This window comes from Notamacropus eugenii, chromosome 2 (assembly GCF_028372415.1).
Source record: "Notamacropus eugenii isolate mMacEug1 chromosome 2, mMacEug1.pri_v2, whole genome shotgun sequence".
Taxonomy (NCBI): domain Eukaryota; kingdom Metazoa; phylum Chordata; class Mammalia; order Diprotodontia; family Macropodidae; genus Notamacropus; species Notamacropus eugenii.
Window position 1 is genome coordinate 299,963,434 of NC_092873.1, and position 22,208 is coordinate 299,985,641.

General features: G+C 41.1%; 1 protein-coding gene across 1 annotated transcript in view; it reads right to left on the bottom strand.

Moving 5' to 3' along the window:
- The window catches only part of NOTCH2 (notch receptor 2), a 179,877-nt gene that overhangs the window by 18,051 nt on the left and 139,618 nt on the right, over positions 1-22,208 (bottom strand). The window contains exons 13-23 of the mRNA XM_072644543.1: positions 16,303-16,495; positions 15,611-15,756; positions 13,733-13,846; positions 11,919-12,038; positions 11,420-11,572; positions 10,084-10,312; positions 9,071-9,272; positions 8,262-8,415; positions 5,785-5,969; positions 4,697-4,829; positions 1,638-1,883 (exon numbers count right to left, since the gene is read on the bottom strand). Coding sequence (XP_072500644.1) covers positions 1,638-1,883; positions 4,697-4,829; positions 5,785-5,969; positions 8,262-8,415; positions 9,071-9,272; positions 10,084-10,312; positions 11,420-11,572; positions 11,919-12,038; positions 13,733-13,846; positions 15,611-15,756; positions 16,303-16,495 — 1,875 coding nt within the window. The remainder of the gene's footprint in view (positions 1-1,637; positions 1,884-4,696; positions 4,830-5,784; positions 5,970-8,261; positions 8,416-9,070; positions 9,273-10,083; positions 10,313-11,419; positions 11,573-11,918; positions 12,039-13,732; positions 13,847-15,610; positions 15,757-16,302; positions 16,496-22,208) is intronic.

Consider the following 22,208-nt stretch of genomic DNA (forward strand, 5'->3'; position numbering starts at 1 on the left):
TACTAACTTTAAAACAGTCTTTGTATCTGTCCTCTCCTCTCCCCTAACCCTGGGTCCATCTTAATTTAGAACCTTAGCACTGACCATGTATTTTACTGTAAACTGAGTTTTAGTTAATCTTCTGCCTACAACACTAACCTTAGCACATCTATCAAGATAATGCCAGAATGGCATTTAAGATTCTCAGTAATCTAGTTCCAATTTACCTTTAAACACCAATCCTCACCTACTGTTGTTCTAGCAAAACTAGAACAAGAACAGTTCCTGACTGTGGCCTAAGGTCTCTTGCTTTTATGACACTCCCATGCCTAGAAAACTCTCCATCCTCATCTCTACTCGTTAAAATCTTTCCCTTACTCACTCCAACTTTACCTTATTCACAGAGCTTTTCTTGATCTCTCTTCTTGATCCTGGGCTATCCTTGAAGAGCTATTTTCCTCTTATTTTCCTAATGAGTACTGTCTCCATCTCTGCTGTAGGCTTATCCCACTCTGCCTGGCCTCACCCTTATCTGAATACATGCTGTCTGTCCTTCAGTATACTGCAGGCTCCTCAAAGATTCAAACTGTGTCATTTTCCATTTTTGTTAACACAGGGAATGCTTAATTGTTTTGTGGATTCAATGCTACGTGACAAGGCTGCCCTCTGCTGGCTGTATTGACCAGTAGCCCCCCCCCCCCCCCAAAATGGAGGTGGAAATTTAGGGGAAGGACATTCCAGCCAGAGAAAAGGATAAATAAGACCGCAGAGGCAGGTCTTCTTGACTTCGCTGCCTCCTCTCTCTAGCTGTAGGGGTCATCTCTGCCCAAATGATTGCTGAAGCCACAAGAATGGATGAAATCACTTTAAACAAAAGAGAGAGCTTAGTAAAAGGACCAAATACAGAACCTTAAGGAAAGCTGACATTTAAGGAAGGAGAAAAGCCAGGGAAGGCGACCAAGAAAGATGGGCCAAAAGAGACTCACGTCATGTGTGAAAAACCTTCCTAACAATCAGAAGTGCCCCTAAAGAGAAGAGGCACCTCCCTCCGCGGAGCTTTTCAAAGCCTAACCGAGATGTCCACTTGTCAAAGCTGTTGTAAAAAGGATTTCTGTTGAGGTGTGGGCTGGACTCCATAATCCCTCAGCTTTCAAGAGAATTATTTCATAGAGACTACACATGTATAACCTACATTTAATTGCTTGCCTTCTCAATGAGTGGGGAGAAGGAGAGAAGGTGAGAACTTGGAACCCAAAATTATAAAAAACAAATGTTAAAAAATTGTTTTCACATGTATTTGGGGAAAAATAAAATATTAAATGAAGGGGGAAAAAAGAGATTCATTTCAGTGGAGTGGTAGGGGTGGAAGCCAGATTATGGGAGCTCAGAAGGGAGCTGGTGAGTATATACTATCCTTTCAAAAAGACTAGAGGTAATCAAAGATTTATGACCGTTGTCACACCATCTGTTGACCAAGTCATCTAAGGGGAAAATGCCTACAAAGTCCACTTGAGTTCTGGGCTTGTCCCTCCCGTATTATCTAAGCAGAAGGCTGGCTGCCTCCCTGAGAGGGAGGTCCAGGCTGCTATTACTGCAGGCCCTACTGAGCTCCATGGCATCAGCAAGTGTGAAGGGGAGAGGCATAGGGCCCTGCTCACCAGTGAAGGTACTCCGACAGATGCACGAGTAGTTATTGATGAGTTGGATGCAATCCAGGCTGCCTTCGGGGTTGCAGGGGTTGGAGAGGCACTCGTTGATATCCCCTTCGCAGCGTTCACCAGCAAAGCCAGGAAGGCAACGGCAGGTGTAGCCCCCGATCTTATCCACACATTGCCCCCCATTGAGGCAGTGGGGGCCTCCTGCATCTGGAGCACAGTCATCTATGTTCTCTTCACATCGGAGGCCTGGGAGAGAGGGAAAAACATGAGCCATGATAATTAAACTGAGCATTAATTCTGAGCAAAGGGTCAGCTCTTTCAGAGCTCATCAGATGTTGTAACTCAACCCTGGTGGGATCTTCTAAGTCAGGAATTAGTGACCTGCTTAGTTGTGGCTATTCATCACCACCTTATGGAAGAATAATTCTCATGGGATCCATGAGTAAGTCCAAGCAGAAACAAACAGGAAAGGAACAGGGAGAGAGAGAGGAGAGGACAAGGGAATTAAGAATTGGAGAGTTTGAAGAGTCCTGCAAGATCATCTAGGCCTAATGCCCCCTCATTTACTGAGGAGGAAGGGAAGGAGATTCAGTGACTCACCTAGTCAAGCAACCAGTGAATGGCAGGTCAGCAACAAAAACAGGGGTGTATCCTTAGTCACAATTCATTGTTCTTTTCACTAAACCACAAGCAGGCCCCAAGAACAGAGGGAGAAAGGACTGGAAAGAAAGAAGAAATAGAAAAGGGAAGAGAGAAGGAAAGACAGGAGTAGGAGATGGTGGTGTGCTAGCCGTAGCCTCAAGGGCTGCCCAGAGGTACCATGACCTCCTCCTCTAGGCTTAAACCCTTTGGAGGAGGTCAGGATCAATTAAAATCATTTCCACCCTACAACTAGTAGGCATTTTTTTGTTGTTGCTTTTAACTCTAAGTATTGTAATTAGGTAAGTATTGTGGTTAAGTAGCAAACAAGCTTCTGGAAATTAAATGGTGAGGAGGGGTGAATCACTTGGACAAAATAAACTGGAGGGAACAAGAGTTTCAATCACCCTAGATGCCAACAATTAGAGATGGGACACTCAGGGCTTAGGGAGAAAGGAAATTGAAAGACTTGGCTCCTCTCATTTTCATCATCATCCTCTTCCTCACCATCAATAAATGCTTGCTGAAAGTCTACTGTATGTAAAAAGCCCCTGCACTAGAGACTGATCTTTGAAGGAGATGATCTTATCTTTGGAGAGGGCCCTTTATTCTTAATGGCTCTAAGTCCCTACACATATGATCTCTGCAGGGATAATCACTCCTCTTTGAAGACAGAGAAAGAGAAGCAGCAAAAGGTCAAATAATGACACAGTCCATAGGACAACCAAGGTTAAGAATTCTCTACTTCACAAGGTAACAGCTCAGATAAGAAAGGCCCTCCTTATACTGAACCAAAACCTGTTGCCAAAAAAATACTATCCACTGAATTCTAGACCTACATGGATCAAGTCATGTTCTCCTCCCCCCACTTCCAATGTCATGATCCCAAGACTAGTCATGGATTCTAATCTGGAAGACATTCTTTAGTAGTATCCATGAGACCTGTACTTAGTTCTAGGCTGTTCAGCATTTTTATTATTGTTTTGGATGGTAAAAATGTAAAAGGGTCCAGAGGCCAAAAAATCTGAGAACCATTAGACTAGAACAATGGGTCAATTCTAACAGAATGACATTTGACAAAAATAAACAAAGTTCAAAACTTGGGTTCAAAAACAACTTTCTAAGTACAAGATGGTGGAGGAGTCACTAACTAATAGTTAATTTTGATGAATTACAAACTCAACATGAGTTGACAAAAGGATATGGCAGTCAGGAAAAGCGAACTCAACTCCTGATTGCAAGAAGGAAAGGGACAGTTAGCTCTGCTTCCCTTGGGCCTGGTCAAAATGCCCTTGTGGCACCACGCTTTACCTTGGGAGAAGGATCCTGACAAGGGGAACAGCATCCAGAAAATGAAGGCTAAAATATCCAGAGGCCTTAGCAACAAGGCATACTAGGATTAGCTGAAGAAGGTGGAGATCTTTAGCTGCAGATATCTGGCTGGGGAAGTCTTAGAAGGGACGTGGCAATACTCTTCAAATATCTAAAGACATGTGGACAAGGGATTAAATTTGTTCTTGGCTAAGGAGGTAAAACCAGAAGCAGCAGGTGGATGTTGCAAAGAAGTCATTTTAGCCTTAATATCAGGAAATAAACTCTTCCTAACATCCTCACAATTAAGAGTGACCCCAAAATGGGATGGGATGCCTCCTGAAACAGTGAGTTCTCCTCACAGAGTTCTTCGAATAAAGGCCGGAGGACCACTCATTGGGCATGTTGCAGCCACAGGCTAGCCTAGATGGCCTCTAATGTCCCTTTCAGCCCAAAATATCTGATTTAGGGAAATATTTCAGGAACGATGACACCATCTCCCTTAAGTTTTCTCCTGTTATCTCCTTCCTTACTTGACTCATAAATTAGGACAGATAAGCACACTTTAATCTGCCACCAAAATAAAACGACATTTCTGAAAGGATATTGATCAAAATGTACTTCACTTCAGAGAGCTGAGTTGGGGTACATGACCTTCTTTTTGACCTGTTTTCCTTTGTCACCCAAGAAAAAACTTGCTAGCTCTCCTACACTTCTTGTAATAGGCTGATCAGAGCAAATATTCCTGTGCTTTGTTAAAATATGCAGATTTAAAAATACTCTCAAAACGAGTATGATCTGACCCAAGACAAAACAAACAAAGCAAAGCAAAGCAGTGAGCAAAGCACCCATTGAACCCACAATCCTTCCATTAACTTTCATGCTTAGGTCCAAACTAGCTATCACATGGAATTTACAGAATTCTTTAATGTTTTCCATTCTATGTTAAGTGAATATAGGACAGATTTCCTTCCCCTAGTTCTTAAAACCAATGAAAAAGATGTTACTAAAAGTCACAGGAGAGCTCCCTAAGAACTGGGAGAATAGGAGAGACTCTAATGGCAGGGTTTACTCTCCCACTGTAAAGGTCCATTCCATGTCCTACATACCTCGAGTGCCTGGTGGACAGGAACACTTGAAATGGTTCACTAAGTCAATGCAAGTCCCTCCATTCTGGCATGGCTGGTATTGGCATTCATCTACCTCATATTCACAGTTGACACCTTGGTATCCTGGTACACACTGTTAACAAGGGAAAAAAGATCACTCATGGGCTATAGGACCATTATCAGAGTGCAGACTAAGAGAGCAGCTGACAAACTGTACACTTTTATCAATCCAGGCTTGTCAGACTTTCCTACTTTGTTTCCCAGTTTATTTAGGAACAGTCCAAGTCTCTGTTGGTATCTGACTATATCCTTGAAAAATAGATAAGTTAAAGAAGGCATCAATTGTCCTAGGTTTTAATTTGACTCAATTTAATCATTCAACAAGAATTTATGAAGGAGGCGATGAGTGTAGATAGGATTTTTTTTTTAAAAGAATTTGACTGAAAAAGGGGGAAGAAATGTTGAATGATACCTCATGGAGATGGTAGGTCCTAGAGAAGGATTTTTTTTTTAAGGATGGGGAAACCTGGGCATGTCTGTAGATAGCAGGAAAAGAACCAAGAGATAGGGATAATGATCAATGTTTGTGTACTGTGAAAATACAAACCAAAACTGGGGGTGGTGTGGGAATGGACATTCCTTCGTGGAAATAGCTAGCAATAGGATGTCTCCAGAGATATATCGAAGAAGACCCCAGGGGTCTATGGAACTTCCCCAAAGGCAGAGATTTGGGTTTGGAGTTAAATTGCAGTATATTTTCTGGGATCATGTTTAGCAGTCTCCAAAAGTTGATTCAATTCAATAAGAACTAAGTACTTAAACTATGTAGGGATACCTTGCTAGGCAGTGGGAAAAATGCAAAGTTTAGATAAGACGTAATTCCTGCCCTAATAAACCTTACAGTCTAGTAACTATTAGCAATTCATGGGAAGCTGGAGTAAATAAAACAAATTATCAATACATTCGGTCAGAAACAAACTATGCTAAATTCTATCTTGATATTACACTGAAAAATCTGCTATTAAAGTAAATCTTTGACCCTGACCAGAAGGCAGCCCATAAGAGAGCATCGTGAGTGTCTTGCCCACCTCACATCTATATCCTCCAACATAATCTCTGCAAGTGGCTCCATGCTGGCAGGGATTGGAGGCACATTCATCCAGCTGTTCTTCACAATAGCTTCCTGTGTAGCCCAGGGGGCACTGGCAATGGTGAGTGTTGCCAGCATTGATGCATGTCCCCAAGTGTTTACACAGGTGATCAACAGGCACGTCTATGGAATAACAGAGAAGCAGAATTGCATCACACATAGTATATGACACAAGGCAAGTGGCAGGCTCAAAAAAACCCTAGCAAATGATCAAAAATCAATGTAGAAATTCCATTTTATTAACATCTTCAGTTCCTAACTCAAAGACTCGGCTAATCTAAAGCTAATAACAGACTAATCATGAAAATAGAAGCATTCATTCTCATGTAAAGTAAAATAGTGTATTGAACATCATCTCCAGGAACATGAGAAGGCAGTGAGGACAGAAAAGTCCAACAATTTAGGTAAAAAAACCAGATTTTAAAGATGTGCTCTTACTGATGTCTGGAATTTTCATATACTAGAAATGGTGCCAGGAGTGTTAAACAGTTCTGTCGTTGCTTACATTTATAAACTGTTGTATGACTGATAAAGTGGATTTCATCCCAACAGCCCTACTGTTATGCAAAATGGGAATGTTTATTTCCATTTTATAGATGAGGAAACTGAGGTTCAAGGATGGTGTAACTTGTCCAAGGTCATTTGCCTTGGTTGGGATTGGAAACTGCATCTTGTGACTCTAAAGCCCATGGCTCTTTCTGGTGCACCATTCTAAAACATTTAAAATGGTACCAAGAAAAATATATAGGGAATGAAGGTAAATGTGGTCCTTAAGTAAAAGATTTGATGGGATCTTTAATGTTTCTAGTTTATGATATTATGGAAAGAAGAAAACAAGGAGTTCAAATCAATTTAGCTTGGTAAATATTTCTTAAATACTTAAAATGTGCAGTGCACAATACTGGATATTAGGGACATGAAGATGAAAGAAGACATAGTTTCCATTAGGCGACAGGAGTAAGACAAAAATAAAAACAACTCTAATTCAAGTAATAAAAATATGATGCAAGAAGAGAGACATCATTTTAGATAAAAGAGATCACTAATAGCTGGGAGACAGTACACAGCAGATTTTCAGATTCATTCAATATCTGACTTTTACTTGATTTTTTTCTAATTACCACTTCTGTCCTGCCCTTCTAAATAACTAAGATTTAAGAGATCGGGCCCAGGTGTACTCCATCCAAGGCTACTGAGAAAACTGACAGATGTGATTTGGAGTGAGTCACTGTCAGTGATATCTGAAAGACCATGGAGAGGGGGGTAAGGCCCTATAGGACTAGAAAACGGCAAATATCCTGATTTTTCAAAAAAGGAAAGTGAGTAAAGTCTACAAACTTTAGAGTAATAAGTCTAACTTCTTCATGGCAAAATTACAGAATGTTTTATTAAAGGGATGGTTATAAACATCTGGAGAAGGTAGCAGTGATCACAAAGAAACATCAGAATGGTTTCACCAAGAACAACCCATTCTAGGTTAATTTCATTTTTTTGAGTGGGGTGTAGGAAAACTTTAGACTCTAGACTCACTACTAGACTCAATACTACACTAGACTCACAGGTGAGGGGAATGGATTCACAGAACCTGGACTCTGGAAAAAGAAATTAACTGAGAGGCAGTATAACATACCAGATGGAATGTTGGCCTGAGTCAGGAAGACCTGGTAATGACCTGCATTCAAACAATGAAATCATATATCTAGTTCCTATCCCTATCTGATTTGATGAAGCATTGCATGATATTTTTTGGGGGGAGAGGGTAAGGTGGAGAGCTGTGTGCTAGAAGATAACAGAGTTAAGTGGATTCTACACTGACTGAATGCTTGAATCCAAGGAGCAGTTAGCTTGGAAAGCCTTTAGTGTGGGATCTCCAGGATCTGCCTGGGGACCTGGGCCATTAGATCTTTGTATCATTACGTTAAAAGCATGGTGAAAGGACTTGAGATCATGGCATATTAAGGTCAGTTGACGGAATTAGCTGCAATGTTTAGCTGGGAGAAGTTTTAGCAGGGACATGAAAGCTTTTTTTTATATAGTCTGAAGAGAAACTAAAATTATTCTGCCAGGCCTCAAAGGGCAGAATTAGGAGTAAAGGGTAGAATTTGTAGACAGGCAGATTTATCTAAGAAAGAACATGGGAATAATTACAGTTGCTTGAAAATGGAACGGTTGCCTTCGGAAGTCATAGGGTTCTCCCTCTAGAACCCATCACAGATGATGTTTAAGGGATTTTTTCTATCGGCACACATGGCCCTGGAAACCTCAGAACTGTGATTTCCAATTCCCTTCATCCTTTTGACTTGTATCTTTCTCCATTTCTACCATGAATATCTAGTTTTTCATTCTTCCTTCCTACTATACATGCCATATTCTTTGCTAGAATCAGCACCACCCACACCAGAAGCCAGGACTCACTTCTGTGGGATGCAGCCACCTCACAGGAGACATTGGGCACATCACAATAAGCCCCAGTCCAGCCAGGTGGACACAGACACTGGGACTCTGCTTTTCTCTGAGTGCAGGTGCCTTTATTTTTACACGGTGACCGGCTACAAAGGTTCACAAGGGTCTGAAAGACAACACACACACAAACACACACACACACACACATAAATATCCAAGAATCCAAAAGTGTAAAAGAAAACAGGGCAGGTACTGGCATTCCACTAGAAATAGAAACAGTAGCTAAGTGTGGTCAAGAATTCTTTCATTTCAGACTCATTTTGCCAGAAATTCCCACCCATTCTGTTCCGCCAGAAATGCTTCTCTCTGTCCTGTATATTGGGAGCTGTTTTGTCCTCATGCAAAAAGGAAAGCACAGCTTTCTCTAAAGGTAAATCATCTTAATTCTATCTTCCATTTATTCTCACACTTCTCTTTTCTTGCTAAACAGACCCACAGCAGCCCCCAGACTCCTTTCCCAGTCTTGACCTTTGTTGAAACTTTATCCCTTCTTCCTTTTCACTTGTTTCCACTGGACAACACAACTTGTCAGATTTTCTGGAGTGTAAGCTAAATGTATAGGAACTGGCAACTCTTGCAATCAAATGGTTGCATTGTTTGGAAGTGATTTCAGAATCACCAACCAGGAGGAGGGTCCCCATGCTACTTTAGGAATTAATATGGCCTTAGGATGCCAGACTCAAGAAGTGGATTTTAGAAGGAGCTGATTCAAGTGCAAGAATTGAAAAAGAGGGTGGGTGGGTAGGGAAGAGGTTAATTACCTGACAGTTTTTCCCTGTGTAGCCCAATGGGCAGTTGCAGCGGTAGGTCCCGAGGCCATCAATGCAGGTACCCTCATTCTGGCATGGATGAGAGTTGCACTCATTGATCTCATGAAGGCAGAATGGACCAGTGAAACCCACAGGGCACAGACAAGAAAAGGAATTGATTCCATCCACACACGTGCCTCCGTTGAAGCAAGAACTGAGAGACAAACAGAAGATAACCAATATCAAGATGATGACAAGGACACCAGAGTCTACTAATGTCACTGACTGAGAATCTGAAATCCAAGGACTCCAAAGTAGGTAAAAAACCTTGGGAACTTATGCCCCCAACAACCCCAAAGCCATATTCCTTTTCATATATTTCAGGATTGTTTCCTGTGGTCACCAAACTCAATAGAGAGGCAAAAAAAGCCCAACACCATTCTCCTCTTTACCGCTGATCAAGGACTTAGGAGATAGTGGGCTGACTTGGGAAGCCCTAGAAAATGCTTGGTTCTCCAGGATTCTTGTTCAGGCCTTCACTAGCTTTTCATGGTTACTTTTTTTTATTTTAGCAAAATTAATACTTTTGAAAAGGATTGGAGTGAGGGCTCTGGACTTGATATTTCTTCTCCAGTTACCACGGAAGAGCTACAGAATTTGCAAAATTCATGATAAATAAGGACATCTAAGTGCCTACTTACATAATTCCCAAAGAATGAGGGACTAAAATGGCATCCCATCCAACTATAGAACAAATGGACAATGAGCCAAGAGGTGGGTAAAAAGCTAAAGACAAGGATCAAAGGCTCTCCTTGCTTCCTATTGAACATTTATTCCCACTTTTAAGATCCAGAAGGCTATATTATCTGCTAATTACCTAAAGGTCAGCCGCTTTGGTTGAAAGGCTTGGGAAGTGGTAGTGAAACCCAAGCAAATTCTCCACCTCAGGAAATATGATTTGCATCAACCTCCCCCCTTTCCTTTCTGTTTGTAGGGATGTCCATTCCTAGGTGACCGTTCCTCACCTCTCTGTGCATTCATCAATGTTGTTCTCACAGTGAGGTCCATCGAATCCAGCCTGGCACTTGCATGTGTAACTGTTGACATAGTCGGAGCAGGTTCCTCCATTCTTGCAGGGTTCACTCAGACACTCATTCATGTCTGTCTGACATCTATCACCATTGAACCCCGGCAAACAAAGGCATGAGAAGGTGTTCACTCCGTCCACACAGGAAGCACCATTCTGGCAGGGATCTAAAATAATGAACACAAGTATGTGAAAACTTCCAAGAACAGCTTCCATGAGTCACTGAGACTAGTCAAGGTCCTTCCTTCACAGAGCTGCTTAAGAACCCAAAGGGAGCAGAGTCAAGTACTCTCATAAAAGAAGCATCAGGCACTGGATCTGTGACCAAAGACCCAGGGTCTAGCTCAGCTCTGTTGGTCATGAACCTTTCTCTCTCCTGATCTGGGTTTACATGGTGCTTGCTCTCTAGACTACATATCCAAGCTTCCCCTTTTGATATGCTGATGCTTGGTCCTCCTGGAAGCTGCTAATTTTCTTAGTTAGGAAAAAAGCATCATGAGTTCCAGCCTGGACAGAACGATTTTCTCTGCTCCCTTTGGCTTCAAGGACTTGGAGGATCTTGCTGCTTCTTTCTCTGTGTGAAAGGCAAAGTAGCCTAGCCAAAGAACTGGGGGAATGGTAAACAGAATGAAGAAAATATTGTCGAGTATTTTATTCACACTGAGTATTAATAAACATTTACTAGATACCCAGTATGTGCAAGGCACCATATTGGATATTGGGGGAGATGCAAAGAAGTAGAAGAAAGTCATTACTCCAAAGGAGTCTTTATCCAGGTGGAGACTGAATATATTTGTTGATATAAATATATATATATATAATATGATATATATTGAATATATATGATATACATTGAATATATGAGTATATCCAGGTACAGACTGAGGATAGAATTCCATCCACTGTGCTATCTGCCTGCCGTATACATGCATGCATGTATGTATGTATGAATGCATGTATATATACATGTATGTACATTTATATATACATACACATATATATGTATGAATAAGATTGCTACTCTAAGAGGGCTAATACATGGCCTCTATTTTATAAAAGGGAAAGATAATGCATTCCTCAAATCACTTTTGGACTCAACTTTGCCCTAGAGTTCTGTCATTATTATTAGAGAAACCAGAAGCAAGCCATCTTCAGAGAACCAGCTCTGGCTCATCCCTCATGGCAGCTGTTGCTGTTTTCCCACAATATCCCTGTTTTAGGGCAGTAGGCAGTCCCTCCCCACTATGGACTGGCCAGTTGGCGCACACACTCACTAGCAAGGCAGTCGTCAGTGTCTTCTTCACAGTCCACACCGGTGAAGCCAGGGAGACACTTGCACAAGTAGCTGCCCTCAGTGTTATGGCAGATGCCGCGGTTCATACATGGCTTGGAGGCACACTCATCAATGTCCACATTACACCGAGGCCCTGGAAGCACCAGAGGAGCAAGCCTTAGAAACTCTGGGATCTTAAGGCATCCTGCCGATGGATGCCCAGGTGGGGAGCACAAAGAGGTTGTCCAAGATTCCCTACAGGTCTGTGCACCAATATAGCACTTCAACCACTAGGGGGCCCCAGAAGCATGGATGATGGCGGACAAGGTGCGGCCAACTCCAACTCTAGCCCTGTGTTCAAAGCAGGGGAAAGGATACTCGGAAGACCTGGAGTCTAGGAATTTAAATCAGTCTTTTGTTCTCCCTCTGCCTGAACATGAGAACTACTGCTTATGGAAATTTGTTTTCTCCATCCCCACTAAGCTGAATGTCCATCTCACCTTGCCATCCAGGAGCACACATGCAGGTATAACTGTCAAAATTTGCAGATTCTTGGCAAATGGCAGCATTCTCGCATGGGTTGGGATTGCAAGGGGCCAGCAAGATCTGACAATTCTTGCCTGCAGGGACCAAAGCACTGTGATCATGTGGAAATAAACAGGCTAGAAGAATAGACAATTTACCCTTTTGGCATATTCAGAAAACAGGAACATTAGCAGTCAACAACTCTACCTAAAACTGAGGACTGAAAAATGAGGAATGGGGATAGTATTGCCACATAGATCTTCTTTTTGTTAAACAAGAAAAGCATCCATGATATTTCATTTTGTTTTCCAATGTTAGTTCCAGAAATCCTCCATTTAGTGACAGAAGCCATGTGTACTGGGGAAAGGTGTGATGGAAGCGTGAAGGAGGAAATGCTGTACTTCTATGACATTCCATTGGTCCTCAGGTAAATCCAAAAGAACTGAAGCTCTCAACTTATTTAGTGAAGGAATTATGGAACGCTGAGCATAAATATTCAATAAAAGCTTGAGAACAAAGAGTTTCCCTCTTTTGAGTATGGCACTGGCTAAAATCATAACTAACTGGCTAACTCTTGGCCAAATTTTGTGTTCCAATTGGAAAAAAAATACCTTCCTTAGATTTTGACAGAAATTTCCAGAATGATGTCTCATCAGACTGATTATGACTCAAATGATCTAAGGAAAAAGCAGACTGTTCCATTACCAGTCACAGTGAACCAGAGTCAATTAGAGATGAATGTGACCATATGCCAAGCACTGGGACTTTAATATGCTTGTGGTTTTGGTCAGATGTAATCCCTCTATGTTCACATGCAGGATATAATTTTAATGTGGATCTTATCTACAGCCACAACATAAACAAATATCTTCCTAGTATCTGAGCAATTTGACGACAAATTAAGTGTTCTCAAAATCAGCTGCAGGCCTCAGTATGACTGGGCTGCATACACAGTCATATTCCATTCAATGCCAATACAGGCTGGTGAAAGGCAGAATAGAGAACCTGAATGTCAGACTTCCCCCACATAAAACTGAAGTACATGGCAACTGATAGGATGTGGGAGAAAAGGAAGACAGAAGAGTCAAGAATAATTGTAAGGTTTTAACAATGAACAGATACAGGGAAAAGATGAAAACAGGGCATTGGCAGGAAGTTGGGGGGCACTGGAAAGGAGATGATGACCCTAGGTTTGGACACATGAGCACTTGGTAGACACTAGAAATGAGAACTGTAAACAGTGATATAACAAAAAGCATAAATATGATTTTGGAAACATCTGGATACTGGATGCAAACTGTGCCATTCTTTTAAGCTGCTGCCTTTGCAATTCCCTGGACTACACAGTTTCTCTGCCTTTACAGTGAGAACAATGATATAAAATAGCTACATTTAACAGAGGGTGGTCCATATGGGCTCTTCCTCGCTGTAGGTCTTCAAGGGAAGGCAGGAAACCCAACTTGCTTGGGAATATTTGAGAAAAAAAGATTTTCAGTCAATTGGACTAAGTGAAGTTCCTTCTAACTCTTTACAGTTTGGAATTCTATAGTTACAAAAGAGAACAAGGGTACATAGGAGCCTCCCACATCACAAGAAGGCATAACATTTTCCATAATTCTATGGATCCAGCCAACGAGCCCAAAGGAGGAGGATACCTGGAGTGGTAATTTTCTGTTATTCTGCTACCAGAGATAATGTCATTGATAATCAAATGCTCTAAATGACATTAGAGAGCCAAGGGCCTGTTCTGTTTTAACATGTATACCTGTTGGTCACCCAAGGAACTCACCTGTGTATGGAAGCATACATTGACAAGTATAGCCACTTATGTCATCAGTGCAGGTACCCTGATTAAGGCATGGATTTGAAGCACATTCATCAATATTGACTTGACAATTGTAACCTACAGATGACAGGAAATGAGAAAAAAAAGAATGAAATTTAATGTCAGCCTCATTGCTGCCTCAAATGAATAATGCAAGCAAAATTCACACTGGAAATTACAGTAACTCTTTCAGGGTGCTAGAAAAAGTTCCCATTAAATGTGATGAGAAATCACCACTGCCTATACAATTCTTTAGAGGCAACAGGGACTTAGGCTTTTCCAAAGAATCCCTCAGAAATGGTCCAAAGAATATCATAACATGTTGTAAACTTGATGCACTATGAAAAATCACAACTTCTGAATCACACAGAATTTGAAAGTTGGAAGGGCCACCTAGTCCAATCCCTATCTTAAAGGCCTGACTCTCAAAGCATCGTTAAAATAAGCAATAAGAGTACAGGATGGAGAGTCAGACGGAAGACCTTGGCCAGATTCCCTGCTTAGTCACTGCCACTCAAACCAAGCCTTAGTTTCCTCATTTGGAATGGAGACAATATTACTGGCATACCATCTTTCTGATGGGGTTGTTTTGAAAAAACAAAACACAACTTTGTAAATTGTAAAGTGTCATATAAAAATGTGAGGTATTCCTGCCATCACAGTGCTACAGATTTTTGTACAAAATACCAGTTCAGAAATTTAAATACATAACTGGGCAAATGTTAATATGTCTGATTTATACCTCCTCTCTCAGATTCATAGTATTCACCACTACTCTGATACCCTCCTACCTCCAAAAGTCATAACATTCACTGCTTTTCCAAATCCACCTCCAGAAAGGAAATGAGGAAAGAAGGAATTCCTTCTGACTTTTGAAGACTCTGATTAAGGGGATTGGGAGGGGAAGGTATACAGATTGAGGGGAAGAAGGGGTATGCCTTGCATTTTTCAGTCTAGTGTGATAAGGTTCATGTCAGGGGGATAAAAGAAAATGAGGCAGGCTTCTAGGAAGGCAGGAGGATCTGGGTACAAGATGGAATCACAAAGACATCTGGATCTTGGGAATTTCTGAGTACATGACAGGGAGAGTTTCATCCAGCTATGTAGGAGGCCACAGTAAAGATGAGACACCCACATTAGAAATCTTCCCATTTCAGAAATGGTGAGGTCTTATAAAATGAAGAAGAAATAGGATTATGGCAAGCAACTAAGGGGATTACCTCCCCAGCAGAGGGACTCTGTTGCCATTATCTGGGTCTTTCTTATTTCCCTACTAGATTATAAATTCCTTGCTGTATCTTACATGTTTCTGTATCCTCTGTACCCTCTGTCATAAGGACTTGCACAGATAAGGCATTCCAAAAATATGTGCTGACTAAATAAAGGAAAGAAAGATGTGCTTCTTAAAACCTGGTTTTCAAATGATTAAGGATAGTAGGTCACTAAAATACTCGAAAGCCTTTTTCCTGGGTTTTCCAAAAGAAAAATGGTGGCAGAAACAACAATGGGGACCCAAGGAATAATTACAAAGAACTCCTGAATGGCTACTTTCCTAGAAAGCAAATAGGTGATTATCTGAGAACATCAGAAAATGAACAATGGTTCCATTATAAGGGGATGGAGAGCATGGATCCCTTGCCCTCGATATGCCAACGTGCTTTAAATACACTTGACCTCCACCTCGCTCTCACTGAATTGTCCCTGTAACCCACCGATAAAACACTGCATGTCTCAGGAGAACTAAAGAGTGAAATCAAAACCCTGTTCCTGTTCCTTCCACAAAACTGACTCCATATACCATTCCATCCCAAACCAAGCAGAAACGAACGCTTTTGTTTTCACCTTTAAAGCCCTGCTTGCAGGTACACCTGTATCCATTCACCAGGTTGTCACAGGTTCCTCCATTCTGACAGGGGTTGGAGAGACATTCATTTTTGTCCACCTCACAATTGGTGCCAACCCAGCCTGCTTCACAGAGGCACTTGTACCTGAAAGAAAACCACACAATGCACTGGAGAAATTCCTACTTTTGATTCTAAATTACTACTGGAATATAACCCTGAGCTAAGGAAGAGAGGGGAAAAAAATAAGCTCATTTAATCCCATTTACAACAACCATAAAAACAGAAGTAAAATCCAGTTGAAGGCAACAGATATAATTGCCCAGAGAGATTCAGTGGGGGACAATGAACAAACACGTTCTTCTGTTTGCTCGGCCTGGAAGGCCTGCCCTGATGCAGGTCTCCCTGACAATGACATAATTCTTGTCATATCCTGCCTCATTTGTTCAAGATGTAAATGGTTCAAATTGTGGGGTTTGGGTAGAAGCCTAACCCCCATGGTTGTCAGTTTGCTGTAAATACTGAATTTATAGTAATAATAATGTGAAAATGTTTATTTTAATATCTAAAAAGAGCTAACTTCATTTCTGGCTTTCTGCAAACCTGTTAATCTGTGGATCCAACTAGAAATGACCTTCAGTAAAATATGGAAGTTCCATATGTGACATCAAATGTCACACCAAACAAACTTACCCATTGGCAACACCTGTACAGTTCCCATGGATGCAGGGATTGCTGAGGCATTCATTCACTTGTGAATAACAACTGGGGTGGTGAGGTCCTTCTGGACAGATGCAACGGAAACCATTCACATCATTGATGCATGTTGCGCCCTTACGGCATGGGTTTGAGGCACACTCATCAATGTCAACATTGCATCTTTGCCCTATGACAAAAGGAAATCAATTCTTTTTACATGGCTTTCCAAATGCATGCATTTCACATGAAAATATTTAAGGAACTGGTGGTGGCCCACCTAATTTACCTTCAAACTCCAGAATCTTCTTTGCCCCCCTTCCTCATCCTTTACATCTAAGACGTTGCTAATTCCTGCTGATTCTGACACCACACATCTCAAGTGTGTTCCCTTAGCTCTACTCATATGGTCATTACCCCATCACTCATAACTGGTATCCCTGTTTCTAGCTTCTCCTCTCCTATTCACTCTTCACACAGACAGAAACATAATTTTTCGAAGGTCCATCTGTGTTACTCTTTCTCAAACATGCTCTCTTGCTTGTACAATTAAATAACAACTCACTAAGAGCCCTCCACCATCTGGCTGTAACCTTCCTTTCCAACCATGCTCCATATTACTCTCCTTCACATATACTCTGTGTTCCATCCAAACTGGAATACTACCTATTTCTCAAACTCAACATGCTACCTCCCACCTCCATGGATCAGTACAGACTGTTCCCCATGTATACCCACATTATCTGAAATGCACTCCTTCCTCACCTCCGTTTCTCAGGATTTTTCTCTGGCTCATTAGGGGCCACCTCCTTTGTAAAGTATTCTGTGACAGAACAGTATTCCCTCTCTCCTCAAATACTGCTAGAGTACATTGGATCTTTTCTTTCCCTCATCATACCCTGTCTCGTATTATACTCATCTGACTATGTGCATGGCATCCTTTCCAACAGAAGATAAACTCCTTGAGGACAGTTATTGTAATTTTGGGGGGAATGAATAAGAAATGAATTAGTAGATGGTTATTGGATCTGGAAATTAGGAAAATGATGACCTAAAAGAAAGAAATTTCTGTAAAGTGGTGGGAACAAAGCCAAAGTAACTTACAAAGAGCCGAAGGCATTGAAGGTAGGCTACCCCCAAAGAAAGGCAGCTTCTTCAGAGCTGGGATGGATCTCAGAGATCACATGAGAAGTGGTGGAGAAGATGGTAGGTTGAGGGAGTCAAGAAAAGGAAGACAGGACAATTGTGTAGACCAGGGGTGGGGAATCTGTGGTCTCATGTGGTCCTCTAGTCTCAAGTGACTTGCCACACTTAAGGACCTAGAGGGCCACATGTGACCTTGAAGTTGCAGGTTTCCCACCCTTGGTGTAGACAAAGGAGAAAAAAATGAATGGAGCAGGAGAGACTTCAAGTCATGAGAAAGGAGAGAAAATTGATAATGCAAGATCCCAAAGGAGAGAGGAGGAGAGGATATCAGGTCAGGAATACAAAGAGAAGGATTAATCCTGATGAATAAGAGGGGAGTGTCTTCCTCTAAGATGAAAGTGAAGAAAAAGACCAGTTGGAGATGTAGGGAGATTATGAAGTAAAAAAAGGGAAGTTGAGAAAGTTAATATCAAATACTTTTTCTTGAGCAGTAAAAAGGAGATAAGGGCATCTCTAGAGTATATAAGGCAGGGTGGAAGCTAAATGCATTTGATGAGAATGAAAAATGTTTATAATAGCAGCACAGCTGAAAGAGCCAATATCCAATAAATAAAAGAATTCCCAATGAGCAATCTAACTCTGAAGTCAGCTGGAATGAATTTACACCAGACCTCATCAACATGGTTTTATTACTTTTTCCAGCAATGCAGGAGAGAAGAAAGCAGAAAGTAGGTTTATCCAGGGTTAGTTAATGAATACATAGGAATGGCAAAAAGGCTAAAGACATCCTGAGTTTCAGAATGGTATTGAACTGAGTCTAAGAAGGGTATGCAGGCAAGTGAGGTCAGTATTGTGGTGACAGACTAAGAGAACCAGATAGAATCAAAAGACTAAAAATTGCAATGTTAGACTCCAGTAAGAGCAGTCAATTAAGTAGAAGCAGGTAGGTAAGACAGTAGGATGGGTAAGAATATACTTTTGGAGTTTAAGGTCTGGAAGAGGCAGAAGAGTTGTGAGTGATGATAAAGTCTTTGGTGCAGAATTATCAGGAGGTAGCTGAAGTGTACTTGACTTGAGATGGAGGTCATTTATTTATATCTATATCAATTTACTGTGCAGAAAAAAAGTCTTTATACTCAACAAGCTCACATTCTCATGGGAGACACAACACACAAATAACTACATACAATACACACACATGCACAAACACACAGAGCAAATGGAAGGTACTCTCAGAAGGAAGGCACTAGCAGTGTAGGGAGTAGGGGATGGAAGAAGACCTCCCTGAGAAGATAGGATTTCAGTTGGGTCTGCAAGGAAGCCAGGAGCTAGAGGTGAGGAGGGAGAGCATTCCAGGCACAAGGACGGTCAGTGGAAAGGTACAGAAAAGAAGGTTAGTGTTGCTGGATCATACAGTCTACAGGGCAGAGGAAGTATTAGGAGTTAGGAAGGGAGGAAAGGGCCATGTTTGAAGGCCTTTAAAAGTCAAACAGAGGATTCATATTTAATACTGGAAGTAATAGGGAACCACTGGAGTTTAATGAGAGGAAGGGAGGGAGGTACCACAATCAGTCCTGTGCTTCAGGAAAATTACTTGGGCAGCTGAGAGGGGGATGGATTGTAGTGGGGAGAGACTTGAGGCAGGGAGATGGATAAAAAGACTATTATAGAAAAGACAAGTCCCTGCACCAGGGCAGTGCCCATATGAGTGGAGAGGCAGGAACATGCATGAGACAATACTATAAAGGTAGAAATAACAAAACTAGGCAAAAGGTTAGGTGGGGGTTGTCTGAGAGGAGAGGGGAGGACAACGGTGCCCTGGACAAAACAGAAAAGTTGAGAAGAAAGGAGGGTTTTGGAGGAAAAAGAATGAACTCTGTTATGGATATCTGAGTTTAAAGCACCTATGAGGTATGTGCAAGTAAATGACAGCAAGTTCCAGATGCGAATGAATTCATAGATTTCAAGCAATACCACATTCAAAGAGAAACAAACACAAAACATTCTCTTTCCCAGTCTCTCTCAATATCAATCATGTATTTAGAACCAGAAATTACAACAGAGACATATACAGTTAATATGTGGATACCAAAACTTTTTTATCTGTTATCTATTTCTCTAAATCATTCATTACTGGCAATTTAGTATTACACAAATAAAATAATACTATATTTGGTAATATATAATGTCATAATAGTGACTATTTTCCTTTTTTTTAAAGTAACATTTTCTTAGTAATTAATTTTTAAGTACTATTTCCTTGGTCTGTTCCTTATACGTTGAACTTAAAAGTTAGAAAACCCAGGTTTGAGTCCAGCTCTGGGACCAATGGTAAGATACTTCCCACCTGGCCAGGTCTCCCTTCCTTTATGTAAGATGAGGATGTTGGCTTAGGTGCTATCTGATATCCCTCCCAACTCTAGATCATATTGGATGATTCTAATCCTGGTGGAGGATACTCAGGAGATAGAAATCTGTCATTGGCAGGAAGCTATGAATGGCTGCTCCTGGGTCTGACAACTATCCCCTGAACTATGCAATACTGGGTCAGAGGAAAGATTCCCTTACTCCTTAGTTCTTTTGGGGAGGAAATTTTTTACTTGGTAGTTGACTTCTCCCTGATCTTCACCACTGACTTATAAGGCCTTCTGATGCTAATACAGTCTGCAATGAACCTTCTTTTATGCAGTTTACGGAAACCTCACTTTGGGAAGAATGATGTGAATGGGCAGTATGGACTTATTGGTAAGAAGGAATAAGAAGGAAACATTAATTGATGGGTGGCACTTTGGAGAAGGGACAAAATGGCAGTAATGCCAGGGACAGAGAAAGAGAATAGCAGCACAAGCGGGACAGATATGTCAAGGTCAAGATCACATTTTACCAAATGCAGAAGCAAAATCAGAAATCAATTTGAATCTGAAAAGACGTCCTACTCTCAGTAAGTAATTCAACCCAATTTCTCCTCCCTGCCCCCAACTTGGGAGCCTCAGTGCCTAGGACACTTGAATTACATTTAGAAAAGAGCTTAATAAATTTTTGTTGTCAACTGGGCTCCCTCTGCCTGGAATCTGACTCCAGGCTAACCTTTCCAAAAGGCACTTTGCAAGGAACTCTGTATAGGATGGGTGCAAGGAGAATGATCCAGGCATAGTTCCTTCCCATCAGGACCTCCTATTCTCAGAAAAAGGGACCAGAAGTACTTAGCACACTATCATACACCTTGTAGATCACTCCGTAATTACTGATTAAACTGAAATAAGGAGTCTAAGAGGTAGAGGATTACATGTTTGTCAATTTTCCAAGGATCCAGGAAGTTGATCAAAGCAACAATGGCCACTGATTCCAAAGAACCAAAGATGAAGCTGTTATGTTTGAAAACTAAGGTAAGCTGGGAGATGATGGTCTATGCTCAGACCACTGTCATCCAGTTCACTATAATTTAATAAACATAACAAAGTATGCTACTTACCTTCTGAAAGAGATTCAAAATCTCTTCAAAAGGAGTCATGCTGTTTTGACCTGGCTAATGAGCAAATTTGCTTCACTTGACTATGAATAGTTGTCACAAGAGTATTCTCTTTCTTTTTCTTTTAATTGGGGGACAATAGGAAGAAGTAGAAGAAGAAAAAAATTCTCAATAGAAAAAAATTATTTTTTTTAAAAAAGAAGTATTTATATGCCTAACTTATTTCCCTTCTACTAACACTTTGGCTCTGTCTTGGGATGCTGTCTCAATATATCCTAACCATCACACAATTAGAAAGTATAGGCAGGTACAGAACACAGAATTTAATCTTTTTTTTTTTTTTAAAAAGCTCCCCTGAACCATACAAACTGTTATTAAAATGGCAAAAAATAGAATAAGGGAAAGAACACCATACCACACTGTCAGGTGGTGGGCACACACCACTAGAACCACTGATATTTTAAACTCCCCAGACTAAGAGACAGAGAGAGGCCCCAGAGAGATGATCTAGGCCCATACTCAAATCATAACATTCCACTTCCTGCCTGGTGTGAATTTTATGCTACACCTTAAGTTTATTTTAGAATATCCCCAACCTATTTATTTCTCTCTTACTTTTCTTGTCTGGTACAAGGCCAAAAAGTTTGTATTCTTCAAGAACTTTCTGAGAAAATTAACCAGCCGGAGGCTCAGGTACTTTTAACATGAAACTTGTTTTCTGGAAGTCTTCTAGCAAAAATGTGCGTTGTCCAGTAGGCATTTTTTGAGTTTAACTTGCTATCAGTCTGAAGTAGCACATTTCAGGGCATGAATATTGTCTGGCTGACGCAGGCCACATATAGCCCTAGGTGTTGACATGAAAGTTTCCATCCTACCTGGCATGTGAGTGATTTCTCCAATCTGTTCCCCAATACGGGCAACAGATATCCTCTCAAGTGCCCCACAATCATATAACCTTTGTGGCAGGCCAGGCAGGAGAACACAATCAATCATAAAACATGAAAGGAGAATAAGTCACTGGCAGGAAAACTGGAAGCATTTATTTGTAGCTGGCTTGGTGCTGCCTTCTGACATCATGGTTTAAAAGTCTAGAAAGGAAATTTCTTACGAGGGTTGTAAATAGCTGTATGGCAGGCCTATGACTGTTTCATCACTTAAAAATATTTGTTGCATTTTTAAAAGCCTTTATTAAGTACCTACTCATGTACTGCTCTGTAAAATAAAAAAACGGTACAGTGTTTTCCTAGCCAGCATGTGAGGCTACTCCGAGGATGTCCTGGCTTAATAA